At 57.1% G+C, this 21,181-nt stretch overlaps 1 protein-coding gene across 4 annotated transcripts in view; it reads left to right on the top strand.

Annotated features, from left to right (window-relative positions):
* The window catches only part of AGAP3 (ArfGAP with GTPase domain, ankyrin repeat and PH domain 3), a 53,360-nt gene continuing 32,179 nt past the window's right edge, over positions 1-21,181 (top strand). For all 4 annotated transcript variants that reach the window (XM_026479170.4, XM_048212959.2, XM_048212958.2 and 1 more), the window contains exon 1: positions 1-346. In XM_026479170.4, coding sequence (XP_026334955.2) covers positions 16-346 — 331 coding nt within the window. In that variant the 5' untranslated portion in view covers positions 1-15. The remainder of the gene's footprint in view (positions 347-21,181) is intronic.

The following is a 21,181-nucleotide window of genomic DNA, read 5'->3' on the forward strand; positions in this document are numbered from 1 at the left end:
CGCGGCTCCAGAGCCATGAACTTCCAGGCGGGCGGGGGGCAGAGCCCGCAGCAGCAGCCGAGCCTGGCGGCGCCGGGGGGCGGCGGCGGTGGCGGCGGCGGCGCGGGGGGCGGCGGGCAGTTCGGCGGCGCGGGGCCGGGGGCTGGGGGCGGCGGCGGCCCCTCGCAGCAGCTGGCCGGCGGGCCCCCCCAGCAGTTCGCGCTCTCCAACTCGGCAGCCATCCGGGCCGAGATCCAACGCTTCGAATCCGTGCATCCCAATATCTACGCCATCTACGACCTGATCGAGCGCATCGAGGACTTGGCGCTGCAGAACCAGATCCGAGAGCACGTCATCTCCATCGAGGGTGAGCGGAGCCGGGGTCTGCGGGAGATGGGGCGCGGTGGCCCGGCTCGGCCACGCTCTCCCTGTCTGGGGGTCCTCGCACGCCTGAGGTCCCAGCCACGCGGTGTGCTGATCGCCGGCGCTGCAGAACGCTCGTCCAGGCTTCGCTATGTCTCGTCCGGGGACACTGGGGCTCGGGGCCGGTCCCGTGCCAGGGGACACGTTTTCTGCTCTTAGTGCTCCAGGGCGCGAGGGTGGTGTCGCTCCCGGGACAGGTGCGCTCAGAGCCGCAGAGGTCCGGGGGGCTAGGGCCAGAGCTGGCCAGGCATGGCGAGGGAAGGTGGGCGCAGTCCAGGGCCTCGGCGGGCCGGGAGGTGGGGCCGTTGCCCCGGCCCTTCCCCGCGGCTGGGCGGGGGATCGAGCCTCCCGTTAGTGGATGGCAGCCTTCCCGGGCCCAGCGCCCGCGGGCCCCGGAGGGTGGCGCTCGCCGCGGCGCCCTTTCCCGACGCACACCCCGTACGCTGCCGCTGCCAGGCGGGCGCAGGCCGGGCCTGGCGCGGGGCTCCGGCGGCGCGACCGCGTGGGAGGCGCCGGCCGGTACATCCGCGCCTTCGCCGGGTCCCACGCGCACCCGGGAACCGCTCGGGAGGCGGGCGCGGGACTGCGGGGGGGGGGGTGACTGACCTCCATGGACACGGTGCCGGGCGTCGAATGCCAGAACCCCGGGCTGCTGCCCTGCCCAGCGCTCCTTTCTCTAGGCTTTTGGGCCCGGGATTCTGGCTGCCAAGGTGGGCAGAGGAAGTGGGTGCACGCTGCTGGCACATATCCCACGACCCCTGATGTGGTGGGGGCTCGCCGCACCCACAGAAAGCCTGGTGGCACTGTGACCTTTGAGCGCCCAAGGAGCAGATGGGCCTCACCCTGGGTCATCTGCCTCCTCCCCGCTCCATTTGAAGGGGGACGCCCACCAGCAGGTGGTGGGTTCAGCTTTAGTGGAAATGCAGGGGGAATTGCAGGGGGTTTTTTGGTGATGAGATGGAGTTGTGGGCAGGGACCTGTCTACTTCTTGGGTCTCACAATTAGGGCCACGTTCTCATCTTGTGTGAGGCTCTGGGGGCTCACCTGAACATTCTTTCTGCTTTTGGAAGGCCCCCCAGTTGGGGAAGGAGCATTCAGTATTTTGGGAGTAGAGGACCCCATTAAGAGTTGGGGTCCTGCCCTGTTCTCGCAACGTTCTAATCTGAAGACTTCCTCTGTCCTTTCCCCAGTCCTCTCTTACCTCTTTCCTCTCAAGGCTGAGTTCACTGTGAACTAATTAGGCGACAGGAAAAACTCATTAACATGGATCTGAGTAAATGGCCTGAATCACTGTTGTGGCTGGGGACCAGAAGATGGCATTTGTGTGAGCCTAGGGCCCCAAAGAGAGGAGATGACCAAATTTTTCTCCTAGATCCGAAGCGGGTGGGGCAGGGAGAGCGGCCATGCCTTGTGGCTTCACTGTCCTTCCCAGGAAGTAGAAGTTCCCAATAGGCTCTAAGATACCCCCAGCTCGTTTTGGTGAAGAGACTTGGTGGGATAGCTACGGAAGGGACTGAGGAAAGAAAGACATCGGCTGCCGAACACTTCCCCGAGCAGGGAGGGGCAGGAATTAGCCAGATTCCCATCCAGCTCCAACTTCCTTAACAGGATCTGTGACTGCCCCTCCCCCCTCCCCCAACACACACCCCAGCTCCGGAGGTCGCCAGCTGGGCATCTTCTGTGACGTGAAGGCCATGGTTCCTGGGATGCACTGAGTTTTCATCCTGTCTTGAATTCAACATGACAGGCAGAATTTCCCCACTTAGAGCCCTTCCCCGTGACCAACTTCCCCATTGCGGTTTGGAAGTACCTCATGTTCTGTTTGCTTGGCCTGGAAGCTTGGTATCACCATCGTGAATCCTGGGACCCGATGTCTCATTGTCACCAGGCCCAGCTGCTCCTCACACATCCGCTCTCAGCTCTCCTGATCCCTGCTTCCCTGCTCTTTCTTGGCAGGGCCTCCCACCTCTTTCTTCCTGCTCCCCCTTTTCTCCCAGCCTGTCTCCTAGAATCCATCTTTAGTACCCATCTCACCCCTGCTTCCCCACTTTTGTCACCCAGCCCTAGGCAGGCAGAAAAAAAAACCAAAAACCCAGAAAACTCCTTCTCCAATTTCTGCCCTGTACCCTTCTTGCAGTAGAGTCCCTCCATCTGCCAAACCATATTGCTGCTGCCTTGTAAAACAGCGTCCCCACCTTCTTTCTTGGGGGTGGGAGGGGAGCAGCTTCTCGGGGCGTTCCCCTTCTCCCTGTGAGCCTGACCGAGCCCCCCTGCCAGGGCCCAGCAGACCTGGGTCCTCGTGTTACATAACACATCCGTAGCCGGGGAGGCCGGTCTGTGTTTACTAGGGCCGAGCCTCTTAGCGGGAAGGGATGACATTTTCCTAGTGTATAATAAGCTTCCGCTTCACTCCGGTAATACTTCGGTGAGGGATTTATTTGTCCCAGCTCTGAAGGTGACCTAGGAGACGTAGTCAGGATCCGTTTGGGACTGAGGGAACGTGATGGCACCTTGCCCTCCGGTCTTCTCCCTGCCTCCTTCAGTCACCTCTAACCCTGTGGCCAGGGCTTCCTCCCGCCCTTCCCATTGTTTCACAGGAACATTCAGCTTCCCTGTTTCAGGACAGGGTTTGAGGGGAGACGGATTGTTTCTGAAAAGTTAGTTCCTTTTCCACCAAAGGCCAAGGAAGGAGAAACGGTGTCCATCCTGCAGTTTTGAGGAATGAAAGAGTGTAACCCAGAGGTGGGGTGGAGGGATAGAAAAGACTTAACTGTGGGCAGAGCCTCTGAGCCAGTCTCATCTCTGTGGTGGGGAAACTGAGGCTTGGACAAAGGAGGGATCATGCGGGACCTCGGGTAGGAGTCTGCAAGGAAAGGAGCTCTTGAGACTTGCTCAGGTCTCCTGGCTGTGTCCTAGAAAGAGGGCTGCAGAGGAACTGGGCCTCGGGCCAAATGGGGGACAGCCTGGGCACGTGGAAGCTCCAGACACTGGGCCAAGTGAGCCAGGAGCCAGGGCGAGCTGCTGGGAGAAGCAGCCTCGGGGTCCCAGCAAGTGGCCTGGCAAGGCGGGCTGGTGTCTGAGTAGACGTTATCCGTTATCCGGGAGGTCTGTCCCAGTGGAGTCTGAGCGGGGGTGGGCCCTGCAGACCCACGGCGAGGCCTGGGAAGCGCACCGTGGCCTTGGATGTGCCGTGTGGCTACTCGTTGGGCAGGAACTGGGCTTGGTCAGCTGGTGGTGACTTGTTGCTGTCCCCTTTGTTTTCCTCCAACATTTTTTTTTAAACAGCGGAGTCCCCCTGAGCATTCCTGCGGCACCTCACTCTTTGAGGGCTTCCTCAGGCTCTGCTGGCCCGCCACCAGGACGTGGGGCTTGGTAGTGCTCTGGGACTGAGATCAGTTGGCAGGTGCAGGTTTTCCTGGTGGGTTCAAGCTGAGGCTAGAGAGGGACGGTGCCCCTGAGCTGTGGGCAGGGCATGCTGGGGATGGCTCAGAGGGAGCGGGCAGGGGGTGCCCCCTCAGCAGCGACTCTCCCTCTCAGGCCTGCCTGGGGCTTGAGTTTGTCTTGCTTCCTCTGGGTGATGAGATCCTGGCAGCGGCCCTGGGATGCTGAGACAGGTGGAGAGCAACCGTAGCCATTTTGGAGACAGGGACGCTCTCTCCTGGGCTCCTTTGCCCTTCTGCCTCTTCCTCAGGGTAGCCGGTCGCCAGCCTGGTAGTAACACCCACCTGGGGGACCTGCTGAAGTACACATTTCCGCCGCTTCCTGCGAGCGATCTGATTCAGTCGGCTTGAGATGGGGGCCCAGGGATCTGGGTTTGTCACTTCCCCGGGCATGCCGGTAATTAGCTGGTTGCGGGAATGAGTGCCTGGTGGGGGCCTGGAGGCTTCAGCAGGACTTTGCACCAAAGAGCTCTAGGAATTCTGAAAAGGAGGATGTCTGTGTGGGTGCTAGTGGCCGGGGAAAGTCATATTTGTTCCAGGTACATTGATTTAGCTCCTCCCTTGTGGCCCAGTTGCATGTAGCACAGTGGAAGGCAGGGAGGAGGCGGGGAGGGGCCACACGGGCACTCTGGACCCTGCAGGTGAACAGATCAGCCTGTAGGAGGTGCCAGAGTGGGGGCTGGGAGTAGTGGGAATAAAGCCCAGATTTTAAGAAAACCGGGGCAAAGGTTAGAGCCTGGGGAAGACTCCTCAAGACCCCTTTCTTCAAGGTCACGGGAGAGGGATGGAAAGACCACCTCCTCAGGCTGTAGGACCTCAGGTAGCAGAGATGGCATCCCCCCCATTCAGTCCTCTGCCACTGAGCTTCTGCTCTCTGCCCGGTGGAAGACCCCCTACAAATATGACAGTCCTTGCTCCTACAGCACCCTGTGGCAGCTAGCTCAGACTGCTGACTTTCCTCTTTCATCTCTTAGTTGAATGTGTATGCCAGGCATGGGGATCCCGGAGAACAGGTTTGCAGAGGCAGCAAGGGATGGAGAAAGTATGGTGTGGTGTTCAAGGAACAGTCTGCACGCCTGGGGCACGGAGTCCAGAGGGGACAGGCCAGAGGACCCTGGTTTGGGAGTTTTTCATGCTTTATCCTGTATTAATTTACTTATACCTCACCGTGTTCCAGGAGACCCCGTAAGATGGCATGGAATCCTGGGGGAGCTGGGCCACTCTGTGAGGGTGAAGCAGGAGCGTTAGGGCAGGTGTGGCTGAGAGCAGGCTCTTGAGGGGGGCGGGGGGTGAGTGGCAGAGGGAACAGTGGCCAGGGGGAGAGCAGGCAGGAGGGGAGGCCGACCCATAAGTCCTTAGTGTCCACACTGTGCATTTGCACTGTGAGCCTTCCCTACGAGCTGTCAGGGAGTCCGTGGCCTTAGAACCTTAGGGGTGGAGGGAGCGAAGATGCCTTTCTTGAGAAGCAGGCTTAGGGGAACCGAGGCCTGGGGGCGGGGAGAGGGGCAGACTGGGGCCCTGAGAACTGTGTCCTTACTTGGCATCACCTGAACGCCCAGCCGGGGGCCTTTGGCCTACCTTCTCTTTTTAATATGCAGGTAACTTGAAATTGGTTTAACCAGATTGCTTTCCTTCTGACCTCTCACAGACTTGCAGGCCGAGGGGTAAAGGGAAGGTAGTTTTGGGACATGGAGCTGAGCCTTAGGGTGAAGGAAGTGGGAGAGGGCAGGTGGCCTGGAGCACGTGCTTCTGGGATGTAGGCATTGGCTGGTGCTGAGTTCCACGGCTTAGCATTCTCTGCCTGCCCACCGGACATCGTTATGAGGCCTTTGCCACACGTGGCGGGTCTCTTTCTAGGCATGCAGGTATCATCCCCATTTTGCAAAGCCTGGGACTTAGATTGAGCAACTAGGAGCAGCAGGAACTGGTTTTCCGGCTGGAGGGCTGGTGCCTCCCCCGTGGACGTGGACGGATAGATGAATGTGCTTTGGTGGCTCAGACCAGATGCCCCATCAACCCTCCTAAGGTGCCTCTCAGGGAAGCTTTTTGACCTCCAGTTTAACCTGTGCACACTTGGAATACAGCTTAGAGAGAATTTAGGGCTCCTCTTTCCTGCCGTAATCTTCTTCTGGATGTCTTGAATCGCCAGCCGAATGGTGGCTCTGGGACATGTCTCTCCCCTCCCCAAGCAGCGTAGATATATATTTAAAACATTTGAATATTATGTGGAAGTGGCAAAAGTAATGCACGCTTATTATAACAAATTTAGACAGGGAAGGAAGTAGAAGGAACGTGTGCCCCCCCTCCCAGTGCCCCCAGAGGTAGGAGCCACGGGCTGCCCGATGTGCGTCCCTCTGGTGTTTTCTAGGTGTTTTCTACCCTACGCATATCTGCTATCAACGACTGTGATTGATTTGATGTTATTGGCATTTCTCGACAAAAGTGGGATTTTGGTGGAAAACACCGTGCTGGGAGAATGGGAGCCCCTGCGTTCTTCTGCTCGTCTGGTAGCTCCCTGCCGGGGAATCAGGAGACCTGGGTTCTCATGCCTGCCAGGCTGCGACGGGCAGGTCACCCCTTGCTTGACCTGTCTTTTTTGAGACTTGCGTTCTCTTGATTCTGTGCAGTTCGCCGTGACTCCCCACACGGGTCCTTGGACCATCTCAGTCTTGGCTCTGTGGCCTCCGGTCCAGCCTGTTCGCGGGGTGCGCCTTGGGCTGAGCGTGACGCAGGGGTAAATAACAAAACCTCCCCGCAGAGTGGCGCCACGTAAGGCTTGCTGGGGTCGTGTGTGCGAGGGGCTCACGGTGGGGCCTGGCACCGAGCGAGCGCACAGCGAATGCTCGCCACTATTTTAAAAGACTGCATGGGCGCCTGGGTGGCTCAGTCGGTTAAGCGTCTGCCTTCAGCTCAGGTCATGATCCCAGGGTCCTGGGATCGACTCCTGAGTCGGGCTCCCTGTTCAGCGGGGAGCCTGCTTCTCCCTCTCTCTCTGCCGCAGTCTTGTCTGTCTGTCCAATATATAAATGAAACCTTTTAAAAACCAAAATATAAAATAAAAGGCTGTAGGATGCCTTTTAAAGAAAGTATGGTTTCTCATGCATCTTCTTGCACATAGACCTTCGTATACTTGTCTGGTCGCTTCCTTGGGACAAATTCCCAAAAGGAAATGGCGAGACGGTCAGGAGTGCATGTTTTTAGGACTTTTGCTGCACGCCACACTGCCCTCCAGGAAAGCCCTCCTGTTTCTAGGGGTACCGTGCCTGCTCCCCGCCCTACCCGCCCCCCCCCCCCCCCCCCCCGCCCACCTCATAGATTAAAAACACCACCACCACCACCATTAGATGCTTTTCCTTGTTGTTTTTGTGTTGGTTTGATGACTATTGAGAGTCAACATTAAAGAACAATTTTGGTCATTTGCATTTTGTTTAATTCTGTTCATGTCCTTTATTCATTTTCCTCTTGGTTTGTTACTCTTTTCCTACAGCATGTAAGATAGTTTTAATCTCTTAATGTGGATTTTTCTCAAGTGAGCATTTGTCTGCTGGCGGGAAGCCATGGCCTCGGGCTGTCAGGCGGGGCTCGGGCCCCCCAGACCCTGGGCTGAGCTGACCGGGCTGTCCTCTGGGCGCTGAGGAGAGCGACCCACACCACGTGATTTTGGAGGGCTATGCCTGCTCTGTTTTTGTGCCTGTTTATAGCGGGTGGTTTTCTTTCTCTTTCTTGTCTGTCGGCACCCCTCCTGGCCACCGTTGGTGTGCCCGCCTACAGCACTTTCTCTTTTGCCTTTTAATTTGATGTTTTGATGGCTTGCAAACCCAGAGCCCAAGCTCGTAGAGTGGGATTCGAGCCCAGTCCCGACCTCTCCGGCGATGTGTCTGTGTGCGTGGTGGGGCCGGCGAGGCTGGGAGATCTGGACCCTGCAGTGCTCGCCCTGCTGGCTCTGCTGCCTGCTGTCTCCCAGGGAGGGGCCGACAGACCTCTCTGCCCTGAGGATTTGGGGTTAATCAGGCTCTATAGGAAGGCCCTAGAGCCTTTGGTGTGAAGAGCTGTGAAGATTTGGTGCCTCTTAGTTGCTCCCAAGCGCTCCTCTGCTTGGTGATGGAATATGGACTATTCTAGACTGCTTTACATTGGGTGATGTGGTCGACTGAATGCTGGGTGTCCTTCCTCGTCTACTGGGGGTAATGGTTATGAACCTGGTTCTGGGGCCACACTGCCTAGATCTGAATCCCAGACTTACCAGTTGGTAGCAGTGTGACCTTTGGTGAGTCCCTTCATCTCCCTGCGTCTTGGCTTCTTTGTTGCTGAAATGAGGTTAACAAGCGCCCATTTCATCGTGTAGGTGTGAGAATGAAGTCGGCGAATGCGTGCAGAACTTTCAGACCATTACTGTTCCCTCGGAAGTGCTCGTCTTGTGCTGGGTCCTGTTCCATCATTCATACACTAGGTGCTGGCCGCTGCCTTTGCAGGGTGGGAGTGGGGACTGAGGGCGCCGTGTCCGCGCCCCATGGCTCCTCCGGGGGTGCTTAGAATCTGCAGTGGCGGAGTTTGGGGTGAACTGGTATAGCCTGGTGGGCCCCGGCGTGGGGAACCACCTCAGGATTTGAGGTTCAGCAGATGGGCCCAGGCCCTGGACCACAGCTTGTCACAGGAGTGTGTCCATGGGCACCCAGCATTGCCTTTATTTGATTGCCTGTTGACTCAATCCAGCACTGTCCAGTTACGAAGGTGAGTCCCACGTGTCCATTTAAATTTTCAAGAAGCCGTATTAAGAAAGGTTAAAAAAACAAAAAAAGGTGAAGTGAATTTTAGTATTGTATCTTATTTGACCCTGTGTGTCTGAAATGTTATCTCCACATGCAGTCAATATGAGAAGTTATTAATGGGTTTTTTATACTCTTTTCTCACCCCGTCTTCAAGCTCCGCCCTCAGCACCGCTCCCCTGGGACATGCCGAATCTTGAGCGCTCGTAGCCACGCAGGGCCTGTGGCCGTGGCAGTGGAAAAGCAGCTCTAATTTTAGGCCGGAATAAACCAAAGAATACCCGTTTGTGTAAAAAGTGAACACAAAAGTGCATCCTTTTTGATTTAGCTTTATAAAGTATTGCATTAATAATAACGTCCCCTGGGTGCCTGGGTGGCTCAGTCGGTTAAGCGTCTGCCTTTGGCTCAGGTCAGGATTCTGGGGTCCTGGGATCGAGCCCCGTGTCGGGCTTCCTTGTCAGCGGGGAATCTGCTTCTCCCTCTCTCTCTCTCTTGCTCTCTCTCAAATTAAATAGAAATCTTAAAATAATAATAATAATAATAATAACATGCGTTTCCTGTAGGTCCTGCTGTTTTCCATCAGCCAGGCAACAGGCGTGCGCTTTCCAAGCACCCGCTATGGCTCTGGTGATTGATTGCAAACAGATCCATTGAGAAGTTGACTGAGTCTGCAGTCGCTTTTCGTCACCGTGTGTTTTCTGAAAGCCTGAAGACCACCGCTGTGGTGAGGGCACCCCCGCGGAACCTGTCCCTGTCACGGGGTTCTCACGCTCCACACTTGGGAGCCGCATTCATGCGGTTCTGCCCCAGCATGGGAGGTGGGCTGTGAGCCCAGGGCCCGTTCTTACGAGATGAACGCGTGTGTCGTGGGCGCCTCGCAGGTGGCGCCTCATTACTGGCGGGTTGGCCACAGGCTCAGTGTAGCTCGGGTGTCCTTGTGCGGCCCCTGCATGCCCCGCAGCTGCCGCTGACCTCTGAGCCCTGGGCCTACCTGTTGCCGGCCTGGAGGGTAATCCTGAATTCGGGCGAGGGAAGAAAGGTGGGCGGGCAAAGGCATGGCTATTCCCACGGCTCCTTCCCTCTGCTGCGGGATGGGCCCGCGTGGTCTCGAGTGCTGGTGGCCCGACCCAGGAGTGGACATGCAGGCCGGTGAGCTGTCGGTGGACGGGGCTCGTGTGGACTAGCTGGCTTTCCGCGTATCAGCTTGCTACGAGGGCCCATGGAATGCTGGCTTGGGAGGTGCACACGGTCGGGGGAGAGGGTGCTGACTGCATGGCCCGGGCCACCGTGCACAGTTGGAGAAGGGCGAGCCCAGCCCTCCGGCTCCGCAGGACAGGCGGGTTCAAGGTCACTGGTTAGCAGCAGGGCCCAGTCAGGCCCCCAGGCTTTTTTGCATCATGGTGACCTCCTTCCACTACACAAGAGGAGGTGGGCTGGGCAATGGATCCTGCTGGTCACCTTGCCTTCAGCCGTGACCTGTGACAGTGGTGCCAAGATGCTGCTGCGTGTAACCAGCAAATGTCACAATATGCTCTTCACCCCGTCCTGACGTTTGGGGGGGGAGCTGTTTCTGTAGGGTTTTGCGGTTTATGTTTTGCCCTTAATTTATGCTGGGTTGTATGTATATATAAAATAGCGGGATATATATTTATATTGTAGCGGAGAGATTGTAAATGTATGCATACTCCTGGGAGACATGCAACACAGAATAAAGCCCCCCAGCCCACAGCTCTAGGCTGGCCTCCTTGCTGTCAGCCCAGCTCCCTACAGTGCAGTAAGGAAGGAGGCTTTCCTCCCCCTGCCTGCTCAGAGGTGAGGTTATCATGGACCACACCCAGGAAGCCGCATCTCATGGTATTGCAGCAATAAAACGCTAGGCTCCTTTAACCTCCCTCCTCTTGTTAGTGGCAAGAAGGACCCGGATTCTCTGTCCAGGGAATCTGCAGGCGGGGTAGGTTGGGCAGTCCCTTGTGATGTCTTCCATGGGACTTCTCAGAGCGGCCTCAGCCAGCCTGAGAAGACAGAAACCATCATTTTGTCGATCTCTCGTTCTCCCCAGCCCTGGCACTGTTGGGACGGAGACCCGGTCCTGAACCTATGTTAAAGGTTCTCTTGTCATTTCCTGGGCCCCAGTCCGCCTGCGGACTCAGTGGGCCCTGAGCGGCACAGGGGCCCCTCCAGGGGGGGTGTTACCGCCCTTGAGGAGAGACTCTATCAGACACACACTGAGCAGGTAGGGCTCTAAACCCGGTCTGTCCAGCTCCAAGGCCCACCTTTCCAGTTTTGTCCCTCACTGGGCCTAGAGCAGTTGGTGTTCTTACCCCCAGCAGGCATTTGTCATAAGCTGGTATCTGCTTCACTCAGTGCTTCCCCTGTGGACACGGAACCCTGAGCCAGTCTTGGGTGAGCCTCCTGGCCTGGCAGAGAATGCTTGACCAACAACCAGGAGGCCTCCCTGCTCTGTACCCAGCCCGGGAGCCCTGTTGGGCACGGGAGGTCCTTCAAGGAGCCTCCTGCCTGTATCACTGTGCTCTGTCCTGCTCCGGGGTCATGGTGCTACCCGAGGGGCCCTCCCCAGCCTGGTGAGCCCTGCTGGCCGGAGGAGCAGGGGGCAGGTGGAGCTGCAGGCCATCAGCCCTCTGACAGCCCTCGGGGAACAGGGCCAGAAGTTGGGAGGCCACATAGGGTGGGGGCCAAGTGTCATCGTGGGGCCTTGTGTCTTCTCGCTGGCGGGAGAGTGGGGAGGGGCCTCCCCCGGGAGTCTTTTCAAGGCGGGCTCTTGGCTGCCTCTCGCCTGGGCTGCGGACGTGCGTGGAGTGATGGCAGGAGGGTGGAGGTGGGTCCGGTTCTCTGTCCTCCCTCTTGGAATTCACATTCCTCCCTGAGGGGTCTGAGCTGGGTCGGAGCTGGAAGATCATTGAAAACACGGGTATCCTGCTTTTCGGTGTATGCTTCTGACAGGTCACCTGGCTCGGGTCTTAAAAGCCATTCCCTGTGCATTGAGGAAGCCTCCCTGGGAAGCATGGGAGTGGCCCTCCCTCCATCAGGCCCCCGGGAGCGGGGGGTGGCGGAGGAGCCAGTTACTGGCAGAGAGGTAGCCCGGGCTGGCCCTCCCTGTGTGACCCTCTCTGCGGGTGGCTCGACAGGGTGACCGTGGCTGAGGCCCTGAGGGAGAGACCTTCCTTCATCTCCGGAGCCTCGGATGGGATGCTCGTCGGCACCAAAGAAAAATCAACATGGTGTCTGAGAAAAGCGTGCGTGCCTCGGGCGGCGAGCGGCTCCTGCCCGGCGAGCTGATGGGGGGGGGACGGCCGAGTGGGTGCCGCGGCAGCCCGGCTGCTTTGATCGGCACTGCGAGACACTGTTTTACTGGAATACTGATTTTATTATGAAAATTGCTGGCGTAGTGTGTTTTTAAACTATTCAAATGTGCCACCCCACACGGTAGCACTTTGTGTTTGTGCTGCAAATGTCGCAAGATTGACAGCTCTTGCAGTGGCGCGGGGAGCGCTGGGGTTCTAAGCGAAGGGTGGCGGGATCAGATCTGGGATCTCAGAAAGAGCGGTACGAACCAGATTCACTTCCCACGGGTGCTTCTTACCTGCCCGCCGCCACCCTGCGTGCCTCCTCCTCGTTCGCTGGACATCCCTGCAGGGCGAGAGTTACCCCTGTGCTGCAGATGGGGACAGAGATGGAAAGGGATGTGCTCAGGGCTGCGGAGGCAGGACCGGGCGCAGGAAGGCTGGTCTCAGAGCCTGTGTTCTGGGCCCGCAGGCGCTGCTGCACCAGAAACAGATGCGCCCTTTTAAAGTACAGCAGAAGGAGCGCCTGGGTGGCTCACTGAAGCGTCTCCTTGGGCTCGGGTCATGATCTCGGGGTCCTGGGATGGAGCCCCGCGTCGTCGTTGGGCTGCCTGCTCACTGGCGAGTCTGCTTCTCCCTCTCTCTCTGCCCCTCCCCCTGCTTGTGCACGCTCTCTCTCTTTTTCTCGCTTGCTCATTTTCTTAAATACGTAAATAAAAATCTTTAAAAAAAATAAAATGAAATACAGGAGAAAATTCAAAGAATATCGTCTCTTCTGGGGATATGAAGGGTCCCCTTAAGCCAGATAGGAAACCCAGAATTTATAGAGGAGAAGATGGGCCAGATTTTCTCCCCAGCTTTTTATTTTGGAAAAACCACCACCACCCCTTCATCCCCACTCCGCACCTCACATTCTGTGGGTGGTGGGCGCGGCCAGCAGCTGCAGACAGCGCGGCACTTCTCCGAAGGCCCTTGAGCTGGCATCTCCCAGCGCGGGCACATTCTTGCGCGAAACAGAACACCAGTGTCACGCTGGAGAGATTTGACAGGAATCCTCTGACGTCATTTCACAGCTCACCCGTAACCAGATTTCCTCAGTTTCCCCCCAGTACCTTATATGCCCTCTTGGTCTTTCTAAATCAGGATGGGATGAGGCTGGGCCAGGTTTGGAGAAGGTCTGTGCCCCGGGTTTGGATGCTGCTGCTGCCTGGCTGTCTTGATGTTCTCCCTGCGTCCCCGGAGCTGCCCAGGACCTGGAGTGAGGTCGAGGCACTGATGAGATCCAGGTTAAACCCTTTTGACAGGATTACCCCCTGTTGTGTCACATCTGGCCCTGCTGTTAGTGATCTTAAGGAGCTAATGGTCTGGAAGGTCCGCTTCCTCCCATTGGTGGTTGCTAAGTGATCTGTGGGCTGGGCCCTGGGCACCACGGAGGTCAGCTGCTGCCAGGGACCCCGAGCTCCCTGTGTGTGCGAAGGGTGTATTGGGGGGAGGCACGTGCTCATCTTCTCAGGTGCGGGTTCCTTCTGTGAGTCCTGGCTGGTGTTCTTCCAGGGGGAAGCGCTTCGGCCCAGCCCACCCTTTTGTATCCTCGCTCTTGTCTCACGGGTTTTTGTTGTTGTTGTTCAGATGTTCTAATATAATCAATTACAAAACGAACAGATTTAATGACATTTCTGTGGAATAGAGTAGGAGAATTTGCTTGCCGTGTACATATGCTAGTTAAATGCTTAAGATGCCTGTGATCTAGTTCCTGCAAACTGTGAAGAAGATTTTTTAAATTCCAAAGGCAAACAGGCAGAGCAGAGGACCAGAAAGACAGTTCAGAGAAGAGGAAATGCATGTTGTTGGTGGTCCTGAAAAATGCTTAACCTCACAAGTGACTGGGGATCCAGATCAGAAGAGCAAGTTCCTGGGCTCCCCTGTCCGATAGCAGGAGGCAGACACACAACTCTCGATGCTGGTTCGAGGGCCGGTGTTGGCCCACCCCGCTGGGCTGCCGGGAGATGGGGCTCATGAAGGAGAAGCCCTTGGACGCTATCCATTACCACGAAAAATTTGTCCGTCTTTGAACGCAGCTGTTCAATTTTTTTTTGCCATGCAAAGAAGCAGCTTGAGGTGGTTTAAAAAAAAAAAAAAAAAAAAAGGAAGCCACCAGAATGCCCTCGAGTCAGGGAATGCTGGGATGAGGTGGATCGGAGGCCCTGTGAAGTATGGTGAAGCTAGTCAGTCAGGGTGCGTGAGGGCTGCAGCCGCGGGTGGGGTGCGGACGTGAGCATCTGGGGAGCGGAGCGCCTGGTGCATTTTGGTGCAGTGCTAGAGGCCGGCTCCTGTTAAGGTGGGGGGTGGGGACTGGACACTCATTCTGGAAATTTCCATCCGTAGGGAAGTGCCAGGGGGCCAAAAGCAGTTTCCTGAGTGTGTTGTGAAAGTGGTTTTATACCCCGAGGTAAAATTTTAAAAAGATGGAACGTGTACATTTATTTCATGTACTGGTCCTAACCCACTTTCCTATTTTGTGTCTCACCCAGAGCCGGAGTTGGAAGGCTCTCATGAGCCCGTGTCAGAATGTGTGGTGACCCCCGAGCAGCTGCGGACGTGGGGGTTGGGGGCTGGACGGAGCAGGGGTTCGGGGGGGCCGAGCTTCTAGCCAGGGCAGTGCAGACGAGCCGCACGTGTCCTCTCTGCGTGCAGCCCCTTCCGCAGGTGGAACAGCCCTCCCTCTGCTGCCAGCATTTCTTTTCCTTTTTACAGCAGTCGTGTCCTCCCTGCGCAAGTTGTAGACAACACAGTAAATAAAAGAGACATCTTGCAGGGGCGCCTGGGTGGCACAGCGGTTAAAGCGTCTGCCTTTGGCTCAGGGCGTGATCCTGGCGTTGCGGGATCGAGCCCCACATCAGGCTCCTCCGCTATGAGCCTGTTTCTTCCTCTCCCACTCCCCCTGCTTGTGTTCCCTCTCTCGCTGCTGTCTCTCTCTCTGTCGAATAAATAAATAAAATCTTAAAAAAAAAAAAAAGAGAGATCTTGCAGAAAAATAGAAGCAGAAGAAAAATCACGGTAGTGATCCTAACCGCCACAAGTCAGCCACTGTTGTTCGGGTGTGTTCCTTGCGCGTGGGCTGTGGTACATACCGTCTTGCTTTTAAAAAAAAGAAAAAGACCGTAGGTGCAGCCGCCACCTGTGCGAGGAGAAAGGCTTTGCACACATCTTAGACGGTCGTGCGACGTTCCACCTCCTGGAGCCCTGGTCGCTGCCTGCCTCACTCCCGTGTTGCTGTGCGTTTCGTGTGCTCTCACTTGTTTGGAAGCATTCACATCTTCGGGCCTCTGTCCTTCCCTCCGTGTCAGATGGTCCCCGCGGCGGCACGGATTCTGGAGGCCAAGCCCCTCTTCCCCACCGCGCCTCACACGCTCACACCGGGACCGCTTCACACCCTGGCCCACTGGCAGGGCTTTGGAAAGAGAGCGGTAGCATTTCATTCTTGATTTCTGTTTATTCGAGTATCACATGAAAATGAGTGGTTTCCACTTGTATTGGCCATTTGTATTTTCTTTACTCACCTGGAGTGAGTTTTTTTTTTTTTTTAAGATTTTATTTATTTATTTGACAGAGATAGAGACAGCCAGCGAGAGGGAACACAAGCAGGGGGAGTGGGAGAGGAAGAAGCAGGCTCCCAGCGGAGGAGCCTGATGTGGGGCTCGATCCCATAACACTGGGATCACGCCCTGAGCCGAAGGCAGACGCTTAACCGCTGTGCCACCCAGGCGCCCCTAAGCAACATTTGTGATATTAACCCATTGACCTAGCCACCTTCCTCCCCCTCAGGTGTCGATTTCCCTTTAATTCTATTTTTCTTAGGGTTCTTACCATTTTTAATTGTTCTGGATTTTTTGTGTTTATGTAGTTGGACTTATCACTCTTCTCTCTCCTGTCCTTTATTTTTTTTTTTTAAGATTTTTTTTATTAGAGACAGAGAGAAAGAGAGCGAGCGCACAGAGGGAGAGGGAGAAGCAAACTCCCTGTTGAGCAGGGAGCCCGATGTAGGACTCGATCCCAGCACCCTGGGGTCATGACTGGAGCTCAAAGCAGCCGCTTCACCAGCTGAGCCACCCAGGCGCCCCCCCCTCCTTTAAATCCGACAAGCCTTGGGGCCTATTGCTTCGGGCTACACCCTCTCCTGGTTCACCCCCTGCCCCACGCAGACTTCCACAGCTGGTGGGCTTTCCCTGGCTGCCCAGCCCCGCACTGTTGTGCTCAGCTGGCGGTGGGCGTGGGGGGCTTGGATAGCTGAGGTCTCAGGCTCCAGGGGGAACAGGGAGCATGGGAAACAGGGCCTTTGGGCACCGAGGGGTGAAAGGAGGGTACACTGAGGGGCCTCATGTCCCTTCTGCGTGTGGGCTGGTACACTGCTTGGGCACCGCCACTGGGTGTGGGCAGAAGCTGGGCAGTGGAGACCCTGCAGGGCCCAGAAAGCTTGTGGTCCCCCAGGGAAGGGACGCATCTTCAATTCAGGAAGGGGTTCTGACTGACTCCCCCACTCCGTGACCCGCAGGCCCGGCCTCTTTGTGGTTCTGTCTACATGGCATCAAAGTGAGGCGTGCCAAGGGCTCAGCAGCCCCAGAGAGCCCCCCTTTTGTCTATCAGAAGTAATCATGTGAGGTGGCTTTCTCCTTCCTAAGTGTCACATATACACAGACATCCCTGGACAGGCCGCTGCAGAACCTGGATCCATCTCTCCTACTGAGTAGGACTGGGCCAGGAGTTTGTTTGTTTGGAAGGCAGACAAGGAGGAAGGGGGAGGGAGGGGGGTGGTGATGGTCATTTTTGGGAAGGAGGGCCCTTGCTAGGAAGGGTCTTCGCTGGTCTTCGCTGATGTGCGTACCCAGACAGGAAGACAGACACAGGCTCCCTGCAGGACGAGCTCTGGGCCCAGGTCGACGCTGTGTCCGCAGAGATCTCGCGGGGCCAGGGACGCCCAGGGGCTCGGGGCCAGCCAGATGGCCTGGGTCCGAATGCCAGCTGCAGCCCCTTACGAGCTGGTGACCTTAGGCTGACTGGTGTCTGTGCCTTAGCTTTTGCATCTGTACATTGGGGACAATGACCTACCTTTCTGCCTGTCATCAGAGATAAATGGGTCACTGCGTGTCATGTGCTCAGTGTGGCTGATTGTGTTAAGTGGCTCTCAGTACCAGGTGACCGGCCGTGTCCCGTGTGGCTGCTGCCTTGCGTGTATAGGGCAGCAAAGGTGGCTCTGCTGTCCTCAGGGCTGGCCCGTGTGTGCCCAGGAGCCCAGGCCGCCATGAAGTGAGAGCAGGTTAGATATTAGCTTCTATAGCAGAGACAAGATGAGCTGGGGATGCTGAGGGGGCTGCAAGGCGTGGGAGCCCCCCAGGGCTTCGTGATGGCAGCGGGCACGAGCTGAGTGTTCTGACCCCACCGCTGCGCTGGCGGGGGTAGAGGGAGGCGGCCTTCACGTCCAGGCCCTGCCAGAGACGCCTTCCGCTTCCTTCCTTCGCTTCCTTCGCTCTGGAGCCCTCTCGGGACCCGAGCCCCAGCCCCCGGGCAGTGGGCAGGTGGGAATGGGGCAGTGGGCACTTGAGAATGGGGCAGAGCCTGGGCCTCGGGGCAGGCCCCACCCCCTGAGGAAGGTACCGGCTTCACTTTCAAAATCTGTAAGGGGAATTCAGACACTTTTAAACTCCTGTTCACTGGGCTCTCAAACTACCCAAGTCTTTTTTTTTTTCTTCTTCTTCTTTCTCCTTTAGCATGCAGAGCAGCCCCCTTCACCTGGGGTCCCGCGCTCGCACCTGTGAACCCGAGCTCTCAGCCACCTGGCGGCGCTTTGCTTTCCATAGCTGCTCCCTCTTGGAGCAGAATTAGCGCAATTATTGTATTTTATGCAATCTTCCCTTTTATTTATTTTTAAGGATTTATTTATGAGAGAGTGTGAGAGTGGGGGGGAGGGGCAGAGGGAAAGACTCTTCAGGCAGACTCCCCGCTGTGCACAGAGCCCCACGGGGACTCACAGGGGGGCTCGGTTCCACAGTCCCGAGATCATGACCTGAGCCAAAACCAAGAGTCGGTTAATAGCGCCACCCCGGCGCCCCTGGAATCTTTCCTTATTAAGATATCTCACTTTTGTAAAAATAAGGTGAAAGCAGACAGTTGGCCTTACTGCTCCTGAGGAATGAAGATCTCATGAACTGAATGCCTTTGGGAGCCATGGGACTGGAAGATGCAGACTTTTAGCTTATGAGACTTATGCGGACCTTGGTTCAGTTTTGAAGGAGGAGAACACTTTTAAAGACAAATGAAATGCAGGATATGCGTCAAAAAGGCAAGGAGCCCTGACGGAGCGTGCACGGTGGTGCATTGCGAGTCTGGAATCCCTGTCCCGGTCAAGGCAGCTGGTAAGTGCCCGGCCCCTGCCCTGAAGCCCTGCAGGGTCCGCGGAGTGCGGATGCCGGTGACAAGCAGCAGACTTCCCTTGGGAGAGCGCAGCGTGCCAGGGCCCATGGTCCTAGCTCTCGGTGTGAGCAGGGAGCAGTGTCTGTCTGGGTCCCTCTTCGGGTTTTAGGATGTGGCCAGGGAGAACAAGGTCAGGACGCTGATACGGGAGGTCAGGAGGATGTGCGGAAGTCCTGAGCCTAGCACAGAGCATGTGGACAGAAAGAAAATCGAGGAAATTACTATGGAGTGGCTAGGTTGGTGCTAGAAGGCTGTTTCCAGGTTGGGTAGCTGCCCAGCAGAGGGGGTGGTCTTGGTTTCCTCCCTTTGCCCTTCACCCCCACTTGCCCCTTTGGTCCTCTCAGCTTCTCCATGGGGAGGGCGGGAACGCAGCCACTGGGGAGGTCTCCGGTACCCTGACCTTGGGAGGCGGGGGCGGAATTCCTAACCCTGGCCCCCTGGAGCCCACCCCCTTGCGCTTCCTGCCTTTGGGTGCCGCACGCTCATTCTGTCCTGGTCTGGAGGCCACAAGTCGGAAATGCAGGAGTGGGCAGGCTGGGCCACGTTTCCTGTGAAGGCCTCTCTCCTCAGCTTGTGGACTGCCGTCTTCCCCCTGTAGCTCTCTACGTTGTCTTCCCTCTCCATTACTGTCTTTCCGTCCAGATTGCCCCTTTTTGTAAGGACAGCCGTCATAGGGGAGTAGGGGCCCACCCTATTCCGTCGTGACCTCATCTCAGCCAGCGACATTTGCAACCGCCCTATTTCCAAATAAGGTCACGTTCTGAAGGACGGAGGGTTAAGACTTCAAAATATGAATGGTGGTGGGCACAACTGAGCCTGGAATAGCTTTCAGCAGATTTTCAAAGATGTGATCCGGAAGGGTCCCAGGGATGTCTGAGGTCTGCTTCCACAGTCTTGTGGAGGAGAGACGCGGACCGGCATGGCCTGTTCCCGGCTGATGCTTAACTGCTGGCACGTCCCACTAGGTTTCTGCCTTGAAGAAAGCGGGTTTCAGTCGTTCCTGCGTCCCACAGGACTCTCTCCCCTCTCTCTCCCCTAGTAACGGCTCCTTCTGATCCTCCGCTTTGTGCCAAGCGCCGTGTTGGGCCCTCCAGTCTCAGCACTGGTCTTCATAGCAACTTCAGGGGCAAGGTGGGGTCATTTCTGGTTTACAGACTAAACCCCAAGACCCAGTGAGGTTAAAGTGGCTATAGACGGCCACATGGCTAGTAGGTGCCAGAGGCTGAATTTGAACCCAGTTCTTTCAACTTCAGAGCACCCCATGCCTCTTGACTGAGGGGTCTTTGCAAGATGACTGTGCCTATAACTTATCTCCTTGGCAGACTGTCCCAGCCCAGGACTGTCTCCTACATCTGCCTCCCTCCCCGCAGGAAGAACAGAGGCCTGGGCTTACAGATCACGCTCAGCGGGCATGCGTGCATTTATTTGTTCATAGAACCGGGGCACGTCCCTGTCGTGGGCGTGCGGGCCGGGTTCTAGCAGGGGAGCAGTAGACATGCCAGGAAAACACCTGAGAGCGAGGAGCGTTCCGTGTGCGTGTGCGTAGTGACATCGCTGCTGCTCTCGTCTCCAGAGACTCGGGAAGAGGCCCTTGTCCCCCATTACAATGAGACGGGGCGAGCTGGGGCGGGGGGGGCGGAGGTCAGGGGGGTGGCAGCCTAGAGTCTCCCCCTCGTCTCTGTGGACTCCCCAGTCCCCCACCCGGAGGCCTGCACAGAGCGCTCGGAGCTTGCTGGAGGCCACTCCGCCTTAGGCCGCCCTGGGTGTGGCCCCGGCTGCCTGCCTGGACTTAGGCTCTCGACTCAGGCTCTCCGGGACTCAGGCTCCGCAGGCGTGGGCTGCCCTCCTCCCGCCGCCTTCCTGCCACCTTGCTCCCGCCTTGCTCTCCGCCTCCTTCCCCTCCCCTCTCGGAGGCACCCTGGCCGCTGGAAGATGTTTTGCTGCCACCTTGTGGGCATGATGAGCCCGGCGGCCGTGGGAGGCCCAGTGTGGCTCTGGGACCCCTGGGGCCGCAGGAAGGAGCCCAAGTCTCTCCCTTGAGCCACCATGTGTGCCCTTTGGCTTCCCTTCCTGTCGCTGGGAAGGACGCCCACAGACTCTGAGCTGCGTGTGTGGCCCCAGCCAGGCACACCTTAGCACTTATCAGTGGGTCACCCTTGCAAATATTTGAGCCGAGACTAGGTTCGAGGTCATGTGGGGTTCTGGGGCTGGAGGCCACCCTGTCCTCACAAACAGTGTTTGGTTTCTGTGCAGGGCCTCCCACGCCACACTCACAGCAGTCTTTCCTTCCCCCTCCCTGCCCCCCCGCCCAGCTAGGTGGGGTTAGTCGTGTCCCCCTGCCACCCCCAGGCCCAGGCCGGTCCCCGTGGCGGGCCCAGCCCACCCAGCTGTGGATACCTCCAGAATTGGCTCGAGGTTTTTCTGATTTCCCAGCTCATTTTCTGTCCTCTCTGCTTCCAGGGAAACGTGTCTCCATTCTCCCCCAGAGTGCACGTGGCAGGGCGTCGAGAGAAACCGTATCTTTAATTCCCCCAGAAATTGCCACGGAGTCTCTCACCCCTCAGCAGCGGAGTTAGCTCGGTGTTTTGGAGGACCTAGGAGACTGAGAACTCACCTGAGGGCTAGCCTCGTGGAATTTCTGTACTGTTTACACGATCCCAGCGTGAAGCTTTTTTGGTCCTAATTTCTTTGGGGCCATGTTGAGTGGAGCTGTGTTTGCCGCAGCTCTTTGGAGCAGAATCTTGTCAGGCAGAACAGAGACTTCGTTTCGTGATGCCAGTGAGGAAGAGAGATTTGTGCCTGC

Source organism: Ursus arctos, unplaced genomic scaffold (genome assembly GCF_023065955.2).
Source record: "Ursus arctos isolate Adak ecotype North America unplaced genomic scaffold, UrsArc2.0 scaffold_3, whole genome shotgun sequence".
Taxonomy (NCBI): domain Eukaryota; kingdom Metazoa; phylum Chordata; class Mammalia; order Carnivora; family Ursidae; genus Ursus; species Ursus arctos.